Source organism: Crocodylus siamensis, chromosome 12 (assembly GCF_052110815.1).
Source record: "Crocodylus siamensis isolate JL-2025a chromosome 12, ASM5211081v1, whole genome shotgun sequence".
NCBI classification, from domain to species: Eukaryota; Metazoa; Chordata; order Crocodylia; family Crocodylidae; genus Crocodylus; species Crocodylus siamensis.
The window spans coordinates 45205014-45229076 of NC_143406.1; the positions used below are offsets into that span (position 1 = coordinate 45205014).

Here is a 24063-nt window from a genome sequence, read left to right on the forward strand (position 1 = left end):
TTTTGCTTCAAACCCCTCTGAGTTTTATTTGTTTTAGATGCATGCTCATAGGCAGGACCTACACACATGGCAGAGTCTAGAGAGAGTGGGGGTAGGCAGCTGGGAGGGGGCAGGACGGACACCTGATATTCTAGCAGGGAGCCCCATTCAGCAGCTGAGAGCAGAGACTAAGATGGGATGCATTGGCCTTGGTTTCTGTAATCAGTTTTATTTACAAGAGGAAGCCAAGGGATAAGACAGCTCCTTCCCATCCTGTCCTGTGGTAGATCCTGAATGGACTGACCCCTTTCACTCAGCATAAGGTAGAGACTGCCCTTGCTACTACCCAGTGGTTGATTTGGGGAGGAAGGGAGTAGGGAGGGAGCAGGTGGCAGGGGCAGAGACCAGGTGTAAGAGTCCCTTTCTGTGTTGGAAAGGGAGAAGTGTCCATAAGCACAGGGAAAGAGGTAGTTGGTGTGGTGCTGTCCCCCCTGCAGATGTACCACCAGAATGCCACCTCCACACTGCATATTTGGTGGCAGTAGATCCCAGGTAAGGACAAAGGTGGTCTCTCCACTAGCATCCATTGCTTGCATGTACAGGTCTTCTCCCCTGCTGACCACAAGGCATACTGCCTGGCACCTAAAAGGACTGTGACTTATTCCTTGTTCAAGGTACACAGTTGAGCCAGGCACCATTGATGTCAGAGGGCTTTACAGTCAGTGGCCTCTCTTTGCTCCTGCTGTCTTTCATAGCTGTGCAGTGCCTGTGTTGTGCCTGCATGCATTAAGCTGGATACTGTACTGCAGACCTTCCTAGAGCTTCCTTAAATGGCTAATGCAGAACCAAATGGGAAGGTGCAGGAATGGTCTGCTCAGCCATCTAGCCCTTTGCATCTGGTCAGCATCCTTGCCCGCTAGGACTCAGCACTTAGAGTTACTGGTTGAAGAGCTGCCTTGAACGGTGAGTTTTGGCTAAAATCAATGGTGTCTGGCAGCAGGGACCCCTTGTGGCATGTGTGTTGGTGCTACCAGTGCTCCATGAGATGGCAAATTGCAGCAACTGTAAGAATCTGCTTCCTGATGAGCTCTTCCACAGACATGTGCCAAGTCACAGGGGTTGGCTTCTTTTGCCTACAGTTGCTACATGAGTAAGCCAAGTTCTATGAGTCCTTTGCTTTCCTTTCCTTTCTTGCCCTAGATGCCATAAAGGTGAAGAAGAGCTTGGGGACGAGCGTTCGCAGGTAGACAGCCAGAGAGGGCATTAAACCAGCAACAAGCACTTCTTTCTTCTTCTGTCCCACTGCATAAAGAACCACTTGAGCTACCTCTGAAGCTGTTTGGCCCTCCAAGGTGTTCTTGTCCATAACTGCAAAAGCAAAGGCTGATGAGCATGGATGATAGCAGGTAAACACTAGTTTCTTAAGTGCTGGTTCCCCAGGAAAGCTCAGCCTGCAGCTGTCAGCAAGTGCCTTGCTTTCAGACCAATCATTCACAGCTGGCTTCAATGGGGCCACAATCAGCAGGATTCTGTAGCTAAGCAGGGATGAGGAGACAGTGTCTTTCTGGCTCCCAGGCTATGGAGCCACACAGTCCACAAGGTATTTGAATACAGGCATGTTCTCATGGGTTTTGCTCACTAGCTGACCATAACTTCCAGCTGACTGCCTGATGGGGGCGGGGAGGAGGAGAGGGGGAGACAAAGGTACTGTCTTCCTGCAGCTCAGCAAAAGCTGCAGATCACAGTGCGAGCTGATTTCCAACCCTCCACTCAAAAGGCAGCATCTTTTCTAATCCACACTGGTATAATGAACACCAGTGAAGCTTTCAGACAGAGGTGGAGTGTCACTTAAGTGACTAGTGAAGAATGTCAACTCCTGTGTACTGGGTGAAACCCTGCTTAACCCTCAACTAATGACTTTGCTTTACTCTGTATAAAATGGCTCTGGTTGTGTGCTAGGGCTGACAGAGACACCCTCTTTACCAGCATCTAAAGTCTTTGGGGTCTTTTCCTGCTCCTGCGGCCAACTGCAACCTATTTGTAGAACTCTGCTAATACAAATCACTCCTGTCCATGACACAGAGACCTGTTGCAGGCAGAGGGGTTTAGCCCTTTCAACTGTTATACAGAACACAGGATCACTTGTAGTGGACACTGGTAACCAAGCCTCACCTCCGTACTGAGATCCATCTGCTGTGATGGCATTGAGAGAGAGATTAGTCTGGATGTAGCCAGGGCTCACAACAGTCACATCGATTTCGTACTGCTCCACCTCTGCTCGTAGACAATCGAAAAAGGCCTGCGTGGCATGCTTAGAGGCTGCATCTGCAAAACAAACCTGAGCTGTGCAGTAAGGGCTTTTCTCCCACAGTTGCTCATCAGGGACATGCAATTGTTTCTCAACTGAAGCACAGGAGCCATTTACATGCACATGGCAACACCATGGTGCCTTTTACAAGGGAGCAGCAGCATTAAGGGACAATAAAGGCAGTTTAGAAAGGAAAACACAATCAACCAAGTTGGAAACTGGCTGGGATACTAGCTTCATATCTTACTGGTGCAGATCTTGTAACCCAGAGCTGTCCAACTCATAGCCCATGAGCAGTTAACATGTGGGCCACAGGTCCCTGCAGCCACTTCTCCCACTGCTGCACAGTGGTGCAGGAGCCAAAGGGAAATGAGGGCACACGCTGGTGCTGCATATAGCCCTATCTGCAAAATTGGACAGCCTTTCAATAAGCAACGGAGCTTCTCCCTGTAAAAGAAGAGATGTTCTGTCTAGGATCTGATCTGCTCTCCAAGCTCTTTGGGTGAAGGCCTCATCTGTTTGCATATGCTTTTGCTAAGGAGCTGTGCTGCTTAGTGGCCTTTATGAAACAAGACAACAAACTTCAGCTTGACAGTACTACCAGGATAAGATGCAATAAAGTCATGTTATTACACAACAATAACTTCCTAATGGTCACACAAGACTGTATGGCTTATGACAGGACAGAGATGCCCAGCAGCTTTCACATTAGAATCCCAGGTCGGGGACAGGATAAGGAAGGAGAATTTTAAACTAGAACCAAGATTCAGAGTTAAGGTTTTAAGACCTATGACAGTGTCTCTGCTCCCTGGAACACTTCTCACCAGTGTCAGCAGTTTGTGACCACACCAAAAGTGTTGCAATGCCCTGGTATTCCATGCATGCCACCAGCCTCAACGATGCAGCGTGTAGAAGCAGTAACCAAGTACTAAGTCAAGTGCCCAGATTCCTGCTCGCCATCCTCTGCAGAGGTACTTACATGCTGATCTGAAAGGAATGCTTATTTTGCCTTGAACACTGCTGATTGCCACAATGTGGCCTTGTCTTCTTTTGATCATGGAGGGTAGAAGTGCTGAAGAGAGAGACAGAAAAGACTTGTTCAGAAGCACAGTAGGGCTATTACTGCAGTCAAGAATGGGTGTCTAGGAGAGCAGTGGTACTGAGACACATGGGGTCACCTCAGGTTTGCTGAGCCAATTTAGGAGTGAGGCAAAGGGAATTTTGCACTGAAGCTCCTTCCTGACTGCTGATGCCAGAAGCCCTTTGTGCCAACAAGCCTAAAGGAGCATCTTGCACATTAGGTAATGCCGAAAGGATTCCTGCTCCGCCAGGTCTGCTTGAGTTTGCAAGGGAGCAGGCAACCTCCACCTGAAGCTATTCTGCAAACTCAAGATGAGCAGAGGGTTTTGAGGGCAGGATCCAGCATTTACAAGGGAAAGGGAAGCAAATCATCGCACAGAGAGAGAGAGGTGCTAGAAGAGGTGTCTGCCTGTTTCAAATTCTGTGGCCTGGCAGAGCGCGACCTTTCTGAGGGCAATAAAGGGGCTTTTGTTCACTGTTCAGTATTTTCAAGCTCATCTCAGGTCACTGTTTCCTGGATGAATCCCTGCTTTGCTGTCTGTGTGGAAGCTTCCAAACTGCAGACAGACAAAAAGAGCTATAAACCAGGGCTACACAAACAGCAGGGTTATACAAAAGAGCAGCGTAGGCAAGGGGGAATAAAAGCAGCTGAGTCGGGGAATGGGGGGAGGGCTCACTTCTAAAAAATATATATATAAAATCGCAACATCATTGAAATGAGGGTGGTAAGATAAAGTGGAGGGAAACAGGGAAGGAGCTGCTGTAGCTGCAAGGGCAGGGATGTGGGAGCAGGTAGTTCCAGATGGAAGAAGCAGGCCAGCCAGGCTTGAACACACAACAGGGAAAAAGGAGTCTGGTCATAGGTACCTTTTGTGAACGCAACAGGCCCAAAGTAGTTGGTTTCCATCACTTTTTTGTCCACATCCACCCCCGTGTCCAGGATCGTGCCTCGGTAACTGATGCCCGCATTGTTGATCAGTATGTCCACGTGACCCAGATGCTTCAAGATCTCTTCAGCAGCACTTACAACTGTGTTAGTGTCAGCCAGGTCAAAGACTACAGTGTAAGGTTTGTGCACCTGTGAACAGATGGCAAGTTAGCAGACGGGCTGCTGGCTGTTCTGCCCGCACACTCCTACTTCTTGGAGGGAAGGCAGAGATCTACTTCTCTATGTTGACAGCACAGAACGGAGCACCCAAAGGCTCTTCACATGCATCAGACTAAATGTTTATTTCCTTAGTGTGGTTAGAAGAACCTAAAGGCACCAACATGCAATGCTCCATCTTCCTCCACAGGCCTTCCCAGCATGCAGTGCTTTGTATAGATTTGAACAGGATGGCATCCACCTCTTGTCACTGCTCCAAAAGTACAGAAAGGACTGCCACTGGCCCCTTTGTAGGTCTTTCTGGTCCTCCTTCGGCCACCTCCGTGCAATGTGTGGTTATTCCTGCATTAAATTCTCATGCCTTTAATGCCTCGTAAGGAGCCATCCCATAGAAGCCTGTCAAGAAAAGTCCATTCTCCCTTTTCACCCACACCCTGTAAACAATCCTATTGTCAAACTACTGGGGATTTGAGACACTGAATCAGCAATGCTAAATGCACACATCCTGGGATTCACCCTGAGAAAGTTATACACAGCAAAGTCTTCTCAGCACAGACTCCAAAGTGAAGGAACTCCTATACAGCATTAACAGACTCTTTTTCCTTAGTAATAAATGACTGGACCTTTATCAAGGTACTCTAATTCACCTAGAAATTCAGGGCCACATCAGCATTAGAAAGGCCTGCATGGAAGAAGCAGAGACACAGAGCTACTCGACAGGACAAGAAGACTGGTAACATCTTCTGGCCTAAGAACACAGCTCCAAATTCCCATGTTGCTCATTTAGCCTCAGCAACCTGGAAGTACCGACAGGGTGAAGACACCAAACTCCCCTCTCCTCATTACACTTTGCTCACTCCTTCAAAAGGCGGGTCTGTGGGCAGAAGGAGAGGTATTGATACAGCTTAGGGCATCAACTCCATTTTGTTCCATCTCTGCACTTCGGGCAGGATCAGAGTGGAGGAGATTGCAAGGCTGCTTTAAACCATCTTTACACCTCCCTTATGCTGCTCTCAGTTGTGCCAGCTGGCAACTGCAGCACAGCAGGGCTGGCACTGTGCCATACACTTCTCCCTCAGGCTGCTCCCAACACCTTGAGGAGGATCTTGCTTGCTGAATTTGCTGATGCTTTATTACAGGAAGAAATGGGAGATGTGCTCAGCAAATCCTAATCCAGGCAGTTGCAGGGGGATTGGGCCTGCCCTGACTTCACCAGTCACTACATCCTTCTGTTCAACAAGCTTTAGAGGTAAAGATTCCAACCCAAATTCGAGCCAAAAATGTTGCTCTGCCAGACCAGACAAGTGGGAGGTGTGGGGCTCTGCACCCTTCACAGGACCACAGGAAAGTAGGGATGGAAGGGACCTCATAAGGTCATCTAGTCCAGCCCCCTGCTCAAGACAGGATCATCCCTGATTAAACCATCCCAGCCCAGTGTCTAACTTGCTTCTGAAAATTTCCAAGGGTGGAGATCCCACAGCTCCTCCATGTAGTCTGTTCCACTCTTGTAGTCAGAAAGTTCCTCCTAATCTCCAGCCTAAACTTTCCCCGATACATCTTGAGGCTGCAGCTTCTAGTCCTGTCCCCTGCAGCTACAGACAAAAAGCCCATCTCCATCCTCTTTATAATCACCCTTCAGTTATTTGAAGATTTATCAAATCCTCTTCAGTTTTCTCTTCTCCAGGCTAAAATAACCGTAATTCTTTCAGCCCTTCCTCGCATGCATGTTTCTGTGAGCAGTCCCAGGCCACTCAAGTTAATTTCCAGCAAGACAGGACACATTAGTATAACATGCTCCCAGCGAGGCAGCTAAATGCTGGTAACAGCAGAGCTGTGTCCTTCGCATTACTCAGCACCTCTACATTTCCTGTAGCCAGAAGACCTGAATACCAGCAGCCCATTCTTCCCTGCATGCTTACATTCTTTGGGTGGTTGGTCATGGCAGAAAGCTCCCGCACCAGGTCCTGGAGTCTCTCGCTGTTTCTGCCACAGAGCACAAGCTTGGAGCCAGTTATGTGGAAAGCCTTAGCACACTCTTTGGAAGGGAGAGAACAGAAGAGAAAAGCAGATGTTTTAATGCCAAGTGTGGATTTCAGATGCATTTTATACCTGGAGGTCTGCTGTAAAGATCTCACTGCCAAATTCAGGATAGCTATGTTAGTTACAAGAGACCAAGCCATCTCTCAATCAGTGCCATTAAACTCTTTCAGACTAGAGCAAGATACCACTATTAAATATATGGCACAATGAAGATGCATCTTAATTTATCCATTTTCTACACTGCCCAACGGTGTTAGTCCCACCAGAGAAGACTTAGCATAAGACAGAAGCTATAGCAGGCAGCTAGCATGATTTCTGTTTCAGTCATGATCATCTTGCTCCTCCCATGCATGTGTTATGTGACTGCCAAGTTTGAGAACCTTGGGCAAAGGACACATTTATATTTAATGAGGACCATTTTTCTTCTTGTGTGTATATAGTATGTAGCTCCATGGGAAAGGCACTTAAGTGCTACTCCTATGGAAAGAATCACCTGGCAAAGCTTTTCTAGGCTCTTGTTAAAAGTAGAGTATTTCAACATACCAAGAAACAAAATATCCTTCAGTGACATAAAGGGTGTAGGGGAGGTGGGAAGGCCCAAAACAGACACAGGCTTTTTGAGGCATCTGCATTAGCCTGGGCTTTGGGGAAAGGGGCTGGGCAATCATGACTAGCTGCACCAAATCAGTGTGTACTAGTACAGCTGTACTCTTAAGAACAGTTTATTCTGCCCTTGCCTTGCCCTAAAGTTTGCGGCTCCTTTCCATCTAGCTACAATTATCCCAGCCCTTAAGTCAAGGTCATAACTTCAAGTTAATGGCTTTCCTTCCCTCTCAGATCCAGTAATGCAACTCTCAGGAGGCATAAAAATAACAGCCGTAGCAGTTGCTGGCCATTTGGACTACTGCCGCCAGCAGTCACCACTGTCCAGGACACAAGAGCTGCTCTGTTACACCTCTGTTCAGAACAGTTTATCCCCAGCAGGTTTCATATGCTTCAGCATGGCTTCACATTCTTCCACACCCTCTGAGCATGACCTAATGAGTTGAGGCCCATACTGCTGGGGACTACTGCATGATATCACAAGGTGTGGACCAGCATGTAGGTAAGAGTAAGTGTCAGTGCTTGTAAATAGCCTTGAAGGAGAAAAAAAACTCAAAAGGGGATAACCTCTGCATGGGCTCTTCTTACAGTGGAGCTGAAGGGGGACAACAGACCTCACGTTTAAATAGGAGATGAAGTACTTTGGACTTGGACCCTTTTCTCTTTAAAAGCTGAAAAGCAAAATAGCAGGGAAAAGATGCCTAAGGACATATTTCAACTGCAATGCACATGCTCGGCCTGTGAAGGTCTCTCCTCAGACACCAGGTCCGTCAGTCTTCTAAACATGAAACATTACACCCACCAACTACTTCTTGCTCTTCGGTTCTAACTGGCCAAGGAGGTGGGCATTCAAATTATTCTGACCTTGCAGCTAGTGAGGTTGGTGTTTCTACAGGGTGGCTCTTCACACAAGAGTACATGCACAACCTACCCATATGCCCTGGTGGGGGATCACAAGCCATCAGAAAGGATTCTATACTCTCAAGAAGTCAAGGCTTTTCTGGGAAGGATGAAGGAGCACATCTAAGCAAATGCATAACCTCCCCCACACAAAAAACTACTGAGTTAGTCTTCATAGCAGTTAAAATGCCTCATGTGTCATGTGCACACAAAGTTCCTGGCTCTTGCAACTGATGTGGACTGTCTGAACAGGGCTGCGTGTCAGGGAGAAGGTGGAGTACTCGTGGCATCAGGCCCTTTAAGTGGGATAGACGCACACTGAAAAAGAGGGTAGGACAACTGGAAGCACAAGAGAAGATGGGAACAGAGCACCAGCAGGCAGGGCTTTCCAAACGATCTGGTATCCAACCTTTCCAACAAGATAGGCAAGACTCACCTTTCCCCAGGCCAGACGTAGCCCCTGTGATCACCACCACTGCGTCCTGCAGGTAGGCTCGCATTCGCATGCGCTGCAGCAGCCTGAAGAGGCCAAAGATACCCACACTGCCAATAAGCAGTGGGATGATGACAGTGCTGGTGAAATCCATGAGCTTCGCTTTCTGAAGGTTCTTCCTAGAGCCGCGCAGTTAAAACAAGCAGAGCATTACACAGGCTAAAAATCTAGGCGGTCACCGAGCCTCTTTCTTGTTAAGATGTCTGAGCAGATTTGGAAGCACATCTGTCCCCTCTCCCTGCCATCCCAGCCCTTTCAGTGCGCATCTTTAAGGGAACATCAGCTCCTGCATGTAGACTCTCCAAGTGGTACAATCACAACTATCCATGCTAAAAATCAAAAGGCAAAGTTGAGTGTCACAACAGGACATGGTCTCAGATATTTTAAGGTACTTGGCTACAAAATAGCCTGAGAGGCCATTTCCAACATCCCCCTTTCTACCTTATTGGATGTTTTCTGGTGCACAACAGTTGAACAAAAGTGTCCTTAGGCCCGGAGAGTTTCTCCGCATGCCTGTGATGCTATACAAACATCTGAGACTTTTCTGTGGGATCTATCACCACCATATGAAAATGGCAGACAGATCTGGAGCTTCACAAGAAATATTCCCTTCAAGCAGGTGATTTGTCAACTACTGGAATTTTTTACATCACCCACTAAAACAGCAGTGCCTGTCAGACACAGGTAATCCGATTCCACAAGCCAGGGGTCTGATCATCAAGGAGCCTTCATGTCTGCCTCTAGTAATTAGTTTATTTTTATACATTTTCTTAGTAGCCTATGTTCAAACAGACCAAACTCCAGCTTGCAAATGAAACCCAAACCATTGGTATCTACAAAGACCTGGCCTAACTCAGGAGATTTGGTTTTGAAACACATGTACCTAACTTACTAGCTAAGCCATTGCCTTGAAGCAAGTAAGTTATGGTACAGGTCACTGCATCCCCACAGTGTAAGCAATACTTCTGCTATAGGTAAAGGTTGACAAACTTCCCACCCTGAGCCCTGTTTTTTTCGCTGTTTGGTATCACAGTGAGATGAGACCATTTTTTAAAAAATCGTCCGCTGGAATCCAGAAGTTATTTTTGGTCAGACAACAGGTAGTGCTAGACTCCAGCATCTCTCCCTCTTCCTGCAGTTTCAGCATTAAAGTGCATTTCCTGCTAAGGCCTGATTGTGCATCTTATTTAACAGTCAATATCCACCTTGAATGTAGAAGGGCAGGCTCATGAGCTGGGCAGGGATCAGAAAGGGTACTCAGAGCACCAATCTGGAGTAGCTCCATACTGCTGAGAGAGCCTGACAACTTTTACCCTATCTCTTCAGCTCCAGGTTGCAACTACTTTTACCTGACAGCTGGATGTGACGTCTCCAAAAGTAGTCAATGCTACCACTCCCCTGAGCTGGGGGGCTATTACAGACTGACACCTGGGGCTGAATACACACAGGATGCTGCCCAAAGGGAGAGACCAGGACACAGACTCATTAAGTCTCCTGCTTGCCAATGTAGCCCATGAGATGGGCCACACAGTACTGCATCCCCCACCCAGCAGATCTTAGTCAATGGCAAACGCCTGCTACAAATTATATAACAAGTGCAAACAGCATGAATCACTCCTAAAACTACAGTGGAGAAACTGTGTCCTTATGAGAAGCCAGAAGCTACTTGAGACTGGACTAATAGGAGACATGGACATGAACCAGCATGGTTTAAACTTTACAGGTTACTTCAGGACAGATTTTCAGCTCCTGTTTAAACATACAAACTGTTTTCAACAGGAGCTGCCAGGTGCTGCCCATTTCACCTATGTGCCAATATTGGAGTTGCAGATATTTTGATGAAGTTCCTGAACCTGTTTTGCCTGTTTCCCCACATGTAAAATGGGAATAATACCCTTTTAACCCACCTGTGAATCACTGTGGGCAAGAGCTTCTCCCCCCATACCCTTCTACACCTCTACGAGTCACCCTGTACAACTGGGCAGGAACAACTCCCCAGCATTGTCTGCAGCACAGCTGTACAAAGTTCTTGGGTGAAACAAAGTCCAAGTTTACCCTCAATTACCTGACTGTGAGGATCAGTCATCCTGTTTTCTGCCCAGCATCTAAGCTGCTTTAATGTTCATGAAGCACTACCTAGTTTTTGCCTCGTAGACTTTTTCTATACCTTGCTCATTTACAGCCTTCATTGTGTCCCTTTTCATTTCTTCTCTGCACTAAATGTTCTCAAGCTTCCCAGATAGAAGCTTGTCCATGCCTCTGGCCATTTCTGGTTGTCTCCTGATATATTCCTAGGACATGAAGGAACCCAGAAAATTGAGCTTGTCTCCACCACATTGAGTCACTGGCAGAACTCTGTATTGGCAACTTCCAGGCTAGAAAGGAGCCACTGGTTTCGATGAGTGCCTAAACATCTTTGTGAAACTGAGCCTAAGTAACTGCCTCCCACAAAGACAGGGCAAAGAAAGAAAACATGAAGGAGAAACGTGATGAAAGAAGGGGGGAATGAGATCAAAGTACTGGGCTGAAAAAGAAGGCCTTGTGACCAGCCAATGACTGGGAATGAGATTCTATGACCCTGAGGCCAAGAACAAAGCCAGCCAGCAAGCTTCAAGGATTAAGACAACCTGACAAGCATATCAGGACGGCCAAAGAAGAAAGAATTGCCCGTGTACTTCACACCTGAATTTGCAGGTTTTACTTTGATCCGCAAGGATCTCTTTAAAAACACAAAAAGTCCCCACACCAAACAAGTTTTAAATGGAAGGTATTAAACAAACACTGAAAAGGAAGGCTGAGAGATCATGCTGGTAAGGGGGGTTGTTTTGGCTCGCACAAGCTTTGCTGCCTTAGATACCAAGTGCATCTCATTTGGAGTGCTGGTGTTTAGTCAGAACGGCAGCACTTTGGCAAACATTATTACCTCAAGAGAATAATAATAAAAAAAATAACCCCCAAGGAAACACTGATAACTAGACCAGCAGCTACCCCTGCTCCTGAAGCACATGAGACCATTGGCTGGTGAAAGCTTCTTGCGACTTGCTGTTTTTTTTCCACTCCTGATTTTGGAGTCCAATGACAGCAAAGGCAGCACCATCCCAACAATGGATAAGAAGTGAAAACTACAAACCATCTTGGAAACATCCGTGCCCGAGGAACAATGGTCTTGGGTCCCACGGTCAACAGAGACACTACCTTAGTCCACCCTGGATCTCTTGGTACTGGAGAAAAGTTTCCCCCAGGCACACGTGGCTCCAGGTTAGTGAACTCCATTCGTCGTTCTAGAGTCTATTTTTCTAGGGGAGAGCAAAGGTCCTGCATTCAATCAAGAACATCACCAGGGACCAAGAATGGCAGCAGAATTTAAAAGAAGTTAAAGGACTTGCCCAGCAGCCCCAAGGAATGGAAAGAGACAGTGTGCATGGCCTGATGGCTTGCCATTCAGGAGATCCAGGAGGTAGCAACACTCTCCAGGTCAGCTGGGGCTGGAAGGTTCATGCAGGGAACTTTCTTCATTTCTTTAGAGGTTTTCATTGACTAGTGACAGCTTGAATGGAAAACCCTACCCCAGCATCATGGTCAGTATATGGAGTGGCAGGAACTGTGTAGACCCTACTTTGTAGTCTAAAAGGGATCAGCAGAGGTGGCTCTTGCTAGCTACCTGCTAGAAGAACTTCCTGAATGGGAATGAATTCTGTGGTTCCTGAAAAACAAGAATCTCTCTCTGTGTGGGTGTGCAAAGCTCCTATTAAATATCAGCTCTTCAGCTTTTAATGGAAGCCTGACCTAGCCCTCAGTGGTTGGATGCAATCTCTCACTAGCAACATGCTGCAAAGGAAAGGTCCCAAAAGCAGCAGTGAGGCATGTTGAGGTATCTCCATATCAGCATGGGGGGTTGAGTCAGAGGCCCAATCAAAATCCAAGGTTTGCTTTGCCAGTTTAGAAGAAATAGCCATAGAATGGACTTTCCATTAAAACAGGGGAGTCGGATCAAGGTGTGCTGTTCTGTATTCATACGAACAGTTTCCACTTGAACTACAGTCTCTTTGCTGATACAAGGTAAAAAAAATACAGTCTATGGATTTTTCTGTATTACAAGATTATCTGGTGGAGGGGCCGAAATAAGTCACTGCTGGCTCCTCAGGGGGAGGGGGGCAGAGACAGGTACAGGCCAGGAATCAACAACAGCTTTATTTAGAGCAACAAAATGTTGGGCTGGGATACGTTAAAGGTTTGGGAAGAAACTCAGAGCATCAAAAACTCACATTTCATCAGTCCTAATGCAAAATAGCCAAGGAGGCCTTGGGCAGAGAAAAGACCATGACCTATATATTGGCCCCTTTGCTTAATTTAAGCTATACTGGATGTCCCCCAGGCTTCCAAACTGAAAGTCTGAGATGCCACAACTGTGGTTCCAAGATGTGGCCATCCAAGATGTACCTGCAGATCCTTTTCCTGTGACAAAACTTGTAATGCAGAATCACGTGAGGAGGGGAAGACACCTTTATAACTGTCACCAGTCACTGCTCATAACTTCAGAACACCCTCTTCCATCCCACAAGACAGTAACATTTCATTTGACTGCACAGAGTCTCGGGGAGGAAAAAGGACTTTGTAAAGGGGACAGTGCAAAAAAGTGGCAGAGGATATAAACAAGCATAAGTGACTGGAGGTTTGAAGTCTAAATTCAGTGTATTTAGCCTTTTCGAGGGCTAAAAAGCATAGAACAAGTCACATCCACACATGCCAATTAAAAATGTTCCCTTCAAAAGAGATGAGCCCTTAAGTCAGGAATGACTTCAGATGGCACGAGAGGGCTAGTTATCAAGCCCAGAGAGGACTTGATAACAAAGCAGCAGAGACAAGTTCAGGTACTGAGGAGCTGAGAGAAAATGCCAATGAAAGACAATGAGGGAGAAAAAAAGAGCCTTCGCCTCACAAACATCTATTCTTTAACCACAGCACCTAGAATCAGATTGCCCTGCAAGTGACAAATAGAAGCAACTGGGAGGCTATTTTCAGAAAGTAGGTGTCACTTAAAAAGGGAAAAAAGAAAGAGACAGAAGAGAAGCCCCGTTTCCCATGGAAGCGTTGTATGAAGAAGCAGCACCAGCCTGTACCTTGTTGGCAGCTGCCTCGAGTCTGAAAAAAGCACAAGATCCTACCTTTTCGAAAGAGCTCCCTTGCCAGCAGTGGCTCCTTGTGCTGGTGTCTCCCTCTAGTCTTCTGACACTGAGCAGACTGATTTAAATCAGGTAATGGCAGGGATCCAAGCAGGCGCTCTCGGTTCAGCATGAATATAAGGTGCCAGGAACAGCCTCTAAAAACAAGCCTCAAACACTCTGTGACCTTTGAAAGGGGGGGGGGGTGTCATACTAACCTTTCTGATTATATGTGCACAGGGAAGATACAGAAAGAAGTACATTTTATGAAAAGAGATCAGCCGAATTTTCACACTGGTAACTTACAGTGCTAGCAAACTCAGCTGCTAGGAAGGACTTTATATAGTTTACATGAGTGATGAAAGAAATGAACCAGCTGAGTGTTTTGCACGTATGCTCGTGTTCAGATCTGTAATGGAGGAGGCAACCTGCACTTGGTGTACACTACATTTAAGAGAGCGAGTTATCTCCTCCCTTAAGACAGAGAGAGAGAGTATGTGTGTGTGGGAGCACACGGCTTTCAGATCAGATAATCACTTTCCCCCCTGAACCAACCATTTCTGAAAGAAGTTTGAATCAAGCCCAAAACTAAGCAAGATTTTAGAAACTGTATGGAAGGATCCAGCATCACCAATTAGACTATTGCAATGACCTAATAAAACACAAATAGCAATTTTTAAATGGTGATAACTAAATTCCTGTAAAAGTCCTCTGAAAATGACAGATTGAATCTCTAAGACCAGATCAAAATCTGATAGGAAAAGACACACTGATGTAATAAATTAAGTGACTGGATTCATCTAAACTATTAAGTTGCTGAAATACAGGAACTTGCACTTACGCCAGCATTCATTCCAAAGGATTGTACGAAATGAAGTGATACCAAAACTATCCTAATAGGATCAGGCATCACTGAGATCTCTGGGGTGGAATTCAGCAGCGAGTCCATAGAGGGCAGTACCTCAGTAGAATGGAAAAGAAAGCCCTCTACCCAGCTGAATAGGCATAAGCTGCATTGTATGCCTCCAATAACAGCAAACAAGTATTTTCTTACTTTTAAGCTGTCTGTTGTATTCACTTGAGGCTTCTGAAGCTCATCTTGAACATGCTGCCCACCTTCCAGGCACGACCAAAGCCTTGAGTTTTAATAGGAACTTTTGCTGCACTGTGCTTATTGCTTCATATAAGCTCAACATAACAATCTCCAGATCAGAGAGAAAAGGAAGGAAAATGGAAAAGAAAAAAAAAAAGGACCCAGTGTTTTCAGCACTTGACATGGTCACCAGATTGGGAGTACGGATCAGATTGTTCTTAATACTTCATCTGCCCTCACTTAAGCCTGAGCTTGATTTCTAACCTCCCTCTTCTTGGTTTCCAACCTCCCTCCTCAACTCCCTGCTGAGGTATGTGTGGTACTCCACCAGGTAAACCAGAACAACAGAAAAATCAAAGCATTCAATATTCAAGGAAAGTGTTTTGCTGAAAGAATTCAAACAAAACCTGTAACATTACAGGGAAATCAAGGCAATTCCCATCTTCCCCCCATTCCCTGCTCTCATAAGGTTGGTATCTAATGAACAGAACAATAGTGTAAGGAATTAGCTTGAAAGCCCAGGAAATTAAACTTCTCTCTAGTCATAGAGAGAGTTATTGGATGGAAACAAGCAGACCAATTTCCATCCACCTTTACACATTATCTTGCCATCTTTCCTTATTTCAAAGGACCATGTGATGGTTACAGCCCCTTCAGCTCATTCTGTACTTGGTCCCTTGACTAAGATGACCAAGAAAAATAAATCACAGTTGTCCAATGCGACCAGCTATCCCCAGCCTAAGCAAAGGCTAGGCCCACATTCAAAGGGGCTTGCAATATAGCTAGAGTAGCGAGCCTGGCTACTGAAAGCACAGCTTAAACCAGTAAAGCAAGTGTTTTGGCCCAGATAGCTTCTGTTGACTCCTGGAGCAGAAATACACTATCAGGCTGAAGCACTTCTAATGCATCTGTACTAGGATTTCTTCTGGCACAGAAATGCCTACACACACCACATCCATAACTAACATTATTATATTGGCTAACATTAATAACAAAGATCTGGCCTTGATGCCACTTCATTTCACCTAGGCTACTGAACAGCAATCAGAGAGCACTGACTTTTGGTCATTACCACAGACTTGGAAAGAATGTTCCTGGTAACCTGGAGGTTAACAGTGCCCTTATTCCAGTACCTCTCCCATCCATAACCTCAGAACTTTGTTTCTACTACATAAACTTTTTCCAAATTTTGCTTGCCAGAACTTGTACACCCTGACCTGGAGCAAAAAAGACCATGCAAGCAGACCTCACCTACAGAGTCCCCACCCAAAAGCAAGTGTGTGGGAAGGCATATGAGAACTAACACCACTAGATTAACAGGAATAACTTGCTCAGAAAGGTAAGACGTTTCCAGCAGAGAAACCAGGACATACAATTCAAACTCTCCACCAACTTAACTTCACTGACTGCCTACACAGTCAACCTACTGTTTGCCTTGCAGCAGCACCATGCAGAGGCAGGGAGAAAGAGGCAGCTGTTTGCAAGCAGCTTACGTAGCATGCAGTAGAGATGTTGCCAGCAACGCTGTAATTCAGGTTGCCTTCAGATTTATGATACAGCATAACTAAACTCCAAATTTAAAACAACACCATGCAAAACAACTGCATGTGCTGATATTGGTTTGATAGGATATTTGCAAATGTTAGCAGTAGGAAGATGTTTCTTTCTGAAGACGTGTTCTGACTCAAAGTTCTTCAAAATTGGGACTGGGTCTTCCTTAATAACTTTACAGCACCTCACACAATGGGATCCAGGCCTGACTAGGACCTTTACATGTACAGCAGGGGTTCCTAATCTGTGGTACACATCACGCCAGTGATACGCAGACAATCTGTCAGTGGTGTACGTTAACAGATTTATTATAATTACTTTCTATGACACAAATTTACCGCTGGCACTTGAGGTTGAACTGAAACATTTGTTGGTGGTACTTAAGGTTGTATCATTTTAAATTGGTGTTGTGCAATTTGTCAGAGTTTGGGAACCACTGATGTAGAGAAGCACCTTGCTGGGGTGATTTGACCCGAGCACTCTTTCCTTCCCAGGGCAGGGGGTTGGAGTGGATGATCTACTGAGGTCCCTTATGACCCTAGAAGTCTACGAAATCTAGGAATACTACGTTATTCACAATAGTCTATTTGTAGTAGCCTGTTTTCCCTTTTTTGTAGCTAAAGAACCAATCCCCACTGAGATACTGCAGTCACAATTCACAAATAAGCTCTTCAAATGTCACAACTAAAGACACAACTAGTCAGTCCCTTTAATTTTCCCAACACATTCTAATAAGATAAGCCAACAGATCTAGCCAGATCTACATCCATTCCCCAACAGCATGGGCAACTGGTGCCCCGCCCCAGCAACCAGGCGGAGGGGGTCCCCCCATGGACAATTGGGAAGCAGTCACAGCATTACATCTGGCACTCCCACTCCCCAGCTGGCGCTCGCACTGGGGGGGCGGTGGGAGAGGGCAGCATTGGCACTCCCACCTGCCCATCGCCCAAGCAGGGAGTATGGCCTGTCAGGGGGTGCATGTGCACCCCCTATGTGTCACCACTGCCCAGCAGTGCCCCCATGCCACGCCAGTCTCCCTGCCCGCCCCTGCAGGGCTGCAGCATTTACCAAGCCTCAAGTCCTGCCTCCAGACGGTTGTTGTTTGTCATCTGCAGTCAGCCACTCTGGATAGTGCAGGACATCCATCTAAGTAACGGTAGCACTAATACCTTTCTGCCACTTCCCTGCTCTCTGATATCAAATGATAACAACAAGAATATCATTTTTTTGCCTCTTCCCCCCACCATGATCTCGGACATCAGCCCGCATCAGGCTCACTACAGAGCAGCGGTTCCCCACGACAACCTGCAGGACACCGGAGAAGCTGCCAGGGGACCAGACCGGCCAGCTCCATTTCCATCTCCGGATACTCCCCATCCCCTTCTCCCAGCAACCTTGCCCCCAACTGTAGGCGAGCAGGCAGCCAAGAGAAAAAAGGGACATCCCTCCTGCACCGCGGTTCTTTAGGCCCAAAGCCCCTCGCTGGGAGCAGCCCCCCATGTGGGACACCATTCCTGTGCTGGCCTCTGTGCGGGGGGCCTCCCCCCACCGCCCGGCACCCTCCGGAGGCGCCCAGAACGAGGGCAGGGCCAACCCCTCCCCGGCTACAGGCCCCGCTCGCAAGGCAGAGAAGGCCCCCAAGGCCCGGTGCGCGCGGGGAAGCCGGGCCCGGCCCGTACCTGCCCGCCGCTGTCACCATGGCCACACCCGGAAGCAGGCTGACCAATGAGCACGCTCCGCTCGTGACCTCCCACCCCCCCCGGAGGCGGGCCCTACGAGAGCCCGGCCAATCACAGCACGCGTAGGAGCGGATGTTGCCGGAGGGGAAAAGCAGTCGCTGTTCCCCCCCCCCCCGGTCCGTTGCTTAGGTCGTTCTCTCCGGAAACAAAGGGGCATCTCTCGGGTTCCGCGCTGGGAGGGGCAGGTTGTCTCTGAGGTGATGTCACAGGGGGTGTAAGTCACAAGCGTGACGTCCCTCAGGGCCTGAGTGTGGGCTCCTCCAGCCCCCAGTGAGCAACCAGCATCGTCCCTATGTACAGCGTAGTCCAAGGAAGGGGCAAGGCCGCCCCAGGTGCAGGGTGTTGCCCACAGAGCCGAGGGTGAAATGGGCAGGGCCGAGGAGAGAAGCCATGTGGGACTGTGGCAGCTGAGGTGCAGGCATCAGACCTTGAGGTAGCCCGAGGCACAGAGGGAAGCTGCTGTAAACGCTGATCTGGAAGGGACAGGCGAGGATGCCATGAGGTGGAAGGAGACTGGGCAAGATCGGAGGAGGTGGAAGGCCATAGTTACTACGGCCTGTGAGACCACGGAGGGAGAGGTGCCAGCCAGGCTTTGGGGCCCTTCCTCAGGCCTGGGAGAGAAGCAGATTTGGCCTGAGCTCAGCACCAGTCGGCACAGTCGCTGCTGTTTGACCCTGCTGTGTTAAGGGCATCTCGTTTTATTTCAAACATGATGAGCTGGACAGGAGCTAACCCGTTCTGCACAACTCAGCGTCTGTGCAGCTGGGCCCAACTGCCAGGGCATGACCCTGAGCCGAAATCCACAAAACAGCAGAGCCAGAAGTGTCAGAAATGTCCCCAGATCTCCAGCAAAGATGGTTTCTAGCAAGTTTTACTCAGCTGCCTACATCTCCAAATAACAGCTTCAGAGATGACCTGGGGCACTACCTCGGTCTCCAGCACCTAAAACCAGTTTCTGACAACAAAGCTTCTTGATCTAAGGAGACCAACCTGGACTAGAGACTTTGCATGGATTCTACCACTTTTTCTGTTGTAAAAGTCTTTTTCAAACCTTCCGCATCCATCTTTGTATAGAAAAGACAAGCATAATACTTGTGGGTTTCAGAAACGGGATGTATTTTGCTTGGTACAACAGAAACAGTTTACCTCAGCTACAAGGGAAGATGTTTTTGTCTCATAGGTTCATCTACAGTCATTATTGTAGGGTTTTTATTCCCAGTTTTAAAAGCTCACAACAGCAATGCCTAATATTGCTATCAAAAAATAAATAAAGAGTGGAGAGTGGTAGAGAGCATAGGACATTTTAAGATGGAAGGCTAGTAATTGAAATGTAACTTATTCTGGAGTGGCTCCTAGCTGTTAAAAGAATCGGAGTTATGTCAAGATGTGGTTAGGTGGTGCGGAAAAAGCCCTTTTCTGTCAAACAGGCTCTTTAATGACTGCAAGGCAGGATTCTGATTTTGCGTCCAGTTTGGAATTGACACATCCGGCCTCACATCGGTAGGCATTGGTTCTATAGTGACTTGGAAAAGAAGAGAACTGCTGCTTGAATTGCCAATTGCTGGGAGGGGGCTGCACAAATATCTTGACACTGTGACCAGAGGTAAATATTTTTCTTTTTTTTCTCCGTAAATAAAACAAATGCATAGAGTAAAAACAGAAAAATAAAAACTAAGGCATAGGATCTGGGACACAAAACAGCCTAGAGAAAGACTGCTAGTGTTTTTTCTCTACCCTTCATCACTGAACCCCTCCCACCACCCCAGTGCAAGGAAGGCTGGACTTTCAAAGCACCACAAAACCAATTAAAAACATTAAACATTTTCATTCCTGGGTCAATGTTTTGGTTTTGCTTTTCTTACAAAGGCCAGAATTTAATTTAAATACATATAATTGCTAAAAGGACACCATTCCCATTTCAGGCACATCAAGCCTGTGGCTTTCCCATGGGGAGAGGCAGCTTACACAACTATCTTCTAGGCTTTGTTTCTGAAATTATATTTGTTACAATATATTTAGTTATTCTCCAGCCCTCTCCTATCTCTCACTTGCAGAGCTCAAAGGGATGGTCTGATGAGGGTAGTGAATGTAGAAGAGAATTACCATTTTAATAAGATTGATTTGGCTAAGGAGCAGTCAGCAGGGAGGCTGGAAGCTAAATGGGTGGGATTTAGCCTTGGCCAGCAATCTGGATTAGCCCTGATCTTTCCATTTCAAATCTAGATACAGAAGACTGGCTCTTCCTCAGCAATCAGGCTGAGCTGATTTCCTGTCATTCCTTTTGGCTGCTTCCAGGGTATGGTGCAGAGCTGTCAAACCATTCCATCCTCTAGTTCAGGTGGGTTGAAAGTAAATTAGTGGCCCTAAGGATTGTGAAATTCATCTGTTTGCAGTGGTCAAGATTCATTTGGAAATTTCTTCTTGCTTTGGCTTTGGTGTGAATGCTCCTTTACTCTGTGTGTATGTGCATGTGTATGTGCAACTGTGTGTGTGCATGTGTATGTGTACACATTGGAGATTGTGGGAATCATAGGTGGAATGTTCCTGTTAAACAGAAAGAAGCGGAACTTGGTCTGGCATCTCATTCAGGGCTAACAGAAGGGTTTCTCAGTATGCTCAAGCTGGTTCCTCACAGAGCAGCCCTCGATGAGATGAGGCTGAGAATACAGGATTGTCTCTAGGGCTGCCACCTCCCGGCTGAGGCAGTTACAGTCCCAGGCTTGCTAATGGGCTGTGGAGCTTTCCAGCAATAGACCAGCACTGGAATCCAGGCCAGGCCAAGGTGATCATATGGCTGCACTGCAGGAAATTAATTTGGGGGGGGTCTCTGTGCAATCCCAAGGGGAAGGGGCTGTACATTGTGGTTAACCCCAGTGCCAAGGAGATGGGGACTCTGTCAGGGAGCAGGTATGTTACCTCGTGTTGGGTGAGACTCCCCTTTACATACTCAGCCTGTGACCTGACAGCAGCTTCCTGTCTCCACAGCTGCTGGGCTGGGACTTTTTCCAAAATTCTCTTAAAAATCCATTGCTGCATGTTGGAGTGAGATGCATAGGCAGAGCGGTTTGGGGACATCTGGGGCCCACATGAAAGGGTGTACTGCAGAGAAGGACTGGGCTGCTTCCTGGAGCTGGATGGAGTAGGGAAGGGGACTGCTGGTCATTGGCCGCTGTGGGGGAGCCCAGAACTGGAGTAACAAGAGTGGCAGAGTAGGTTTGAGGTATGTTGGCAGAGAGGAAAACCTTGTTGCTCAGTTTGCCTATCTTTGTTCCCTGAGTGGGAATCATTGATCCTTCACAATCAATAGCACCATATTGGACTTAGGTTTTAAAACAAATGTTAAATTGCAACATTTTTGGAAGCATTTCCCTCCCAAGTCTCCATTTCTCCTCTCTGGACCTGTGAGATCAAATGGGCCTATGAACTTCTGGTTTGCCTGAGTTGTACTGAGGCAAGTATATCATCTGCACAGACTGTTAGGACATGCTGGCGCCATACAGAGGCAACGCTGCTAATCGTAGGGGTGTATCCCTATGAACAACAGGGAGACAGAGACTCTTGGCCACAGCTGTTTGAAAGGTAGATTACATATGATGACTTTGTTCTCTTCCTGCCTACTGACCAAGCAGATGCACTGGTGATGTGGGTTTCACTTAGGGGTTGTCTGCCATTACTAAAGAAGTGAAACTCCGGAGGAAAGAAACTAAGATTGATCCTACACTGTATGGCCCTACTTATCTAATGAGACCTCCTGCTTTCCTGACTCAGTGATGGATACCTCTCTCCTCAAGATGAAAGAAAACAATGAGTAGCATAACAAGGATCGTATACACATGAAATGGCAAACCAACTTTTCAGCAGAACAACCCCATTGTATCTCCTGGTAACAGCACTGGAAGCAATGCCTGTTACAGGCTCCGAAATACAGGGCTGGCAAAGATGCATCTCTAATCCATCTTTCCCACCAAGCCAAGGCAGGATTGGCAGCAGCCATTCTTACTCCAGGTCCGTTTCCAGAAGCTGGTGAGCATCTGTCTGAAAGTTAATTACTTCCAGTCTCCCATGGTAACTTGTATTACAGATGCCTGCCTACTTCCCTGAATTGGCAATAGTCACCACTGCACCACCGCCTCCCTTCTCTCCAGGTGCTTGGCAAAGTCAGTCTGAAACCCAGTAGCCCCTGGAGGCACCGTTGCCATCTGGATCTGCCTTATGGTGGCTTTTGCGGTAACGTTCCAAGGATTAAAGGCTGCATTTAGATGGTGTTTAGTTAGAGATGGAACCTCAATGAAATACAGTAATACACAAGGCCATTGATTTCACTGAATCAGTTGTTCAGGGATGAACACTGAATCAGGCTAAACTCATCTCTGGTGGAATATACTGATACTGCGCTCCAGAGGTGTGGAGCCTTCAGCCCTTGTAACCAGGATTTCTATCTTGGGGAACACATGGCTGTAATTTGGCAGCAAGTCTTAGGTTCTTCTTTTAAAAGAACTCCCCAGGTAATTTTGATTATTGTGTTTTGGATCCTTAGACCCTCCAGAATCGTGAAGAGCTGGAATTCTTCTAGCCTTTCAGTGCTTCACTAGCAAACTTCTTCCCCCTATCCTGAGAGAAGGTGTCAATAAAAATAAAAGAGCAGTCCCATTTCTCTGTTTTTTGGAGCAAGGCACTAGTTGTAATCAGTCTGATGATGTCTAAACCATTGCAAGCATCACTGAGCCTTGAGAGACAGCCTTTTAACCTGACTCTCTGGCACAGTAATTTTGTGCTCTGCTTCTTCCAGTCTCTTAGTCATCTTTTTTTTTCCTGTGTCCCTTTTAGCAGGAGCATAAGATATGGCTTCTGCCTTAATAAATGTCTTGGCAGCCTTCCCAAAGAGCATGAGACTGTTCCTATAAGCAGCTGTGGTCCAGCCCTGCCCAAAAGTCTTCCCCTGGGAAAGGGGTCTTGACTGAGTCTGGCCTGAAAGCTCCAGTGTTTGTGGTGCCTTAAGCTAAAAAATGTAAAACTTGAAAGGGCTGGGATGTGAGAAGAACATCTCTAATCACAGCCTCTGATGTAAGACAGAGGCTCTCCTCCCCTCTGCCTGCATAGCTTGGCCTTATGGGAATGAATGGATGAAAAAGGAATTCAGAAGCAGCTGGTGGGGGGAGAAAGATGGAATGAGAAGAATTCAGTCCATGGACCTGGTGGAACTGTCAGCCTCTGGATGCCTTCCTCATCTCCTCGCTCCTGCAGCCCTGCCCTGAGCAAAAGTGTGCATGGTGCCTCTCCAGGACAGTGGAGCCACCCAGGATGTCCTGAGACTGCTCCCAAGGGCCAGTCGGGTTTGGAACTAAGGCAGGATCTGCTTGATTCAGGAGCTGTGACTGAAGAACTCCCCTCCCCAGCTGCAGCCATTACAGATTTTCCTGCACAGCTTTTTTGTTAGGTCTGTTCCTCTGTGACTGTTATGAATTCTGCAGCTATGGACTGTGTCTCTGTCTTGTTCTCCTTTTAAAGTGATTGGTTTCTGAGCTACTCATTCCAGAATTATTTTATTAGTTTTTTGCAGCCCCTTTACTGGACAGTGGACAAGGGAAGGCAACAGGGCTTCTGCTGGGTTGTGTTCCTGCCATGTTCCCTTTCTGCAAACCCACATTCTGCTGCTGACTCCAAAGTCAAGGTCAGGGATGAGGTGTTTTTATTTCCTCTTGCACCTTTCAGCTGAGGATCTCCAAGCACTTGGTAAATATTTGAATTTAGCTGCTCAGCAGCCCCGAGAAGCAGTGCTATTGCCACCACAGGGAGGGAGAGACAGGCATGCAGAGAAGTCAAGGCCCACATTTCCCAAGCACTAAGACTAGGTGCTGCAATTGCCAAGGGTCCCACTTGGGGATGCTGTGTAGGATGCTGGGTCCACCTTAATAGGATGCTGCTCTTGTTGATTCAGCAATGTCACATGTAAGCAAACCAAACTGCATGCATTTCTGTGGCTCACTAACCCTCTGCGTTAGATTATGAA

General features: G+C 47.0%; 1 protein-coding gene and 1 long non-coding RNA gene across 5 annotated transcripts in view; one reads left to right on the forward strand and one right to left on the reverse strand.

Annotated features, from left to right (window-relative positions):
• Positions 1-24063, reverse strand: part of DHRS7B (dehydrogenase/reductase 7B) — a 25905-nt gene continuing 1842 nt past the window's right edge. The window contains exons 1-8 of one of the 4 annotated variants that reach the window (XM_090023585.1): positions 13674-14691; positions 11639-11804; positions 8452-8627; positions 6392-6507; positions 4235-4445; positions 3267-3359; positions 2152-2304; positions 1-1347 (exon numbers count right to left, since the gene is read on the reverse strand). In XM_090023585.1, coding sequence (XP_089879711.1) covers positions 1142-1347; positions 2152-2304; positions 3267-3359; positions 4235-4445; positions 6392-6507; positions 8452-8627; positions 11639-11781 — 1098 coding nt within the window. In that variant the 5' untranslated portion in view covers positions 11782-11804; positions 13674-14691 and the 3' untranslated portion in view covers positions 1-1141. Of the gene's footprint in view, positions 1348-2151; positions 2305-3266; positions 3360-4234; positions 4446-6391; positions 6508-8451; positions 8628-11638; positions 11805-13673; positions 14692-17993; positions 18040-24063 lie in introns of those variants that run through there. The other 3 variants (XM_090023588.1, XM_090023589.1, XM_090023587.1) reach the window with 3 other exon arrangements.
• Positions 18239-24063, forward strand: part of LOC149855064 (uncharacterized) — a 13873-nt gene continuing 8048 nt past the window's right edge. The window contains exons 1-2 of the long non-coding RNA XR_016438648.1: positions 18239-19656; positions 20277-20391. This is a non-coding gene — a long non-coding RNA (uncharacterized LOC149855064). The remainder of the gene's footprint in view (positions 19657-20276; positions 20392-24063) is intronic.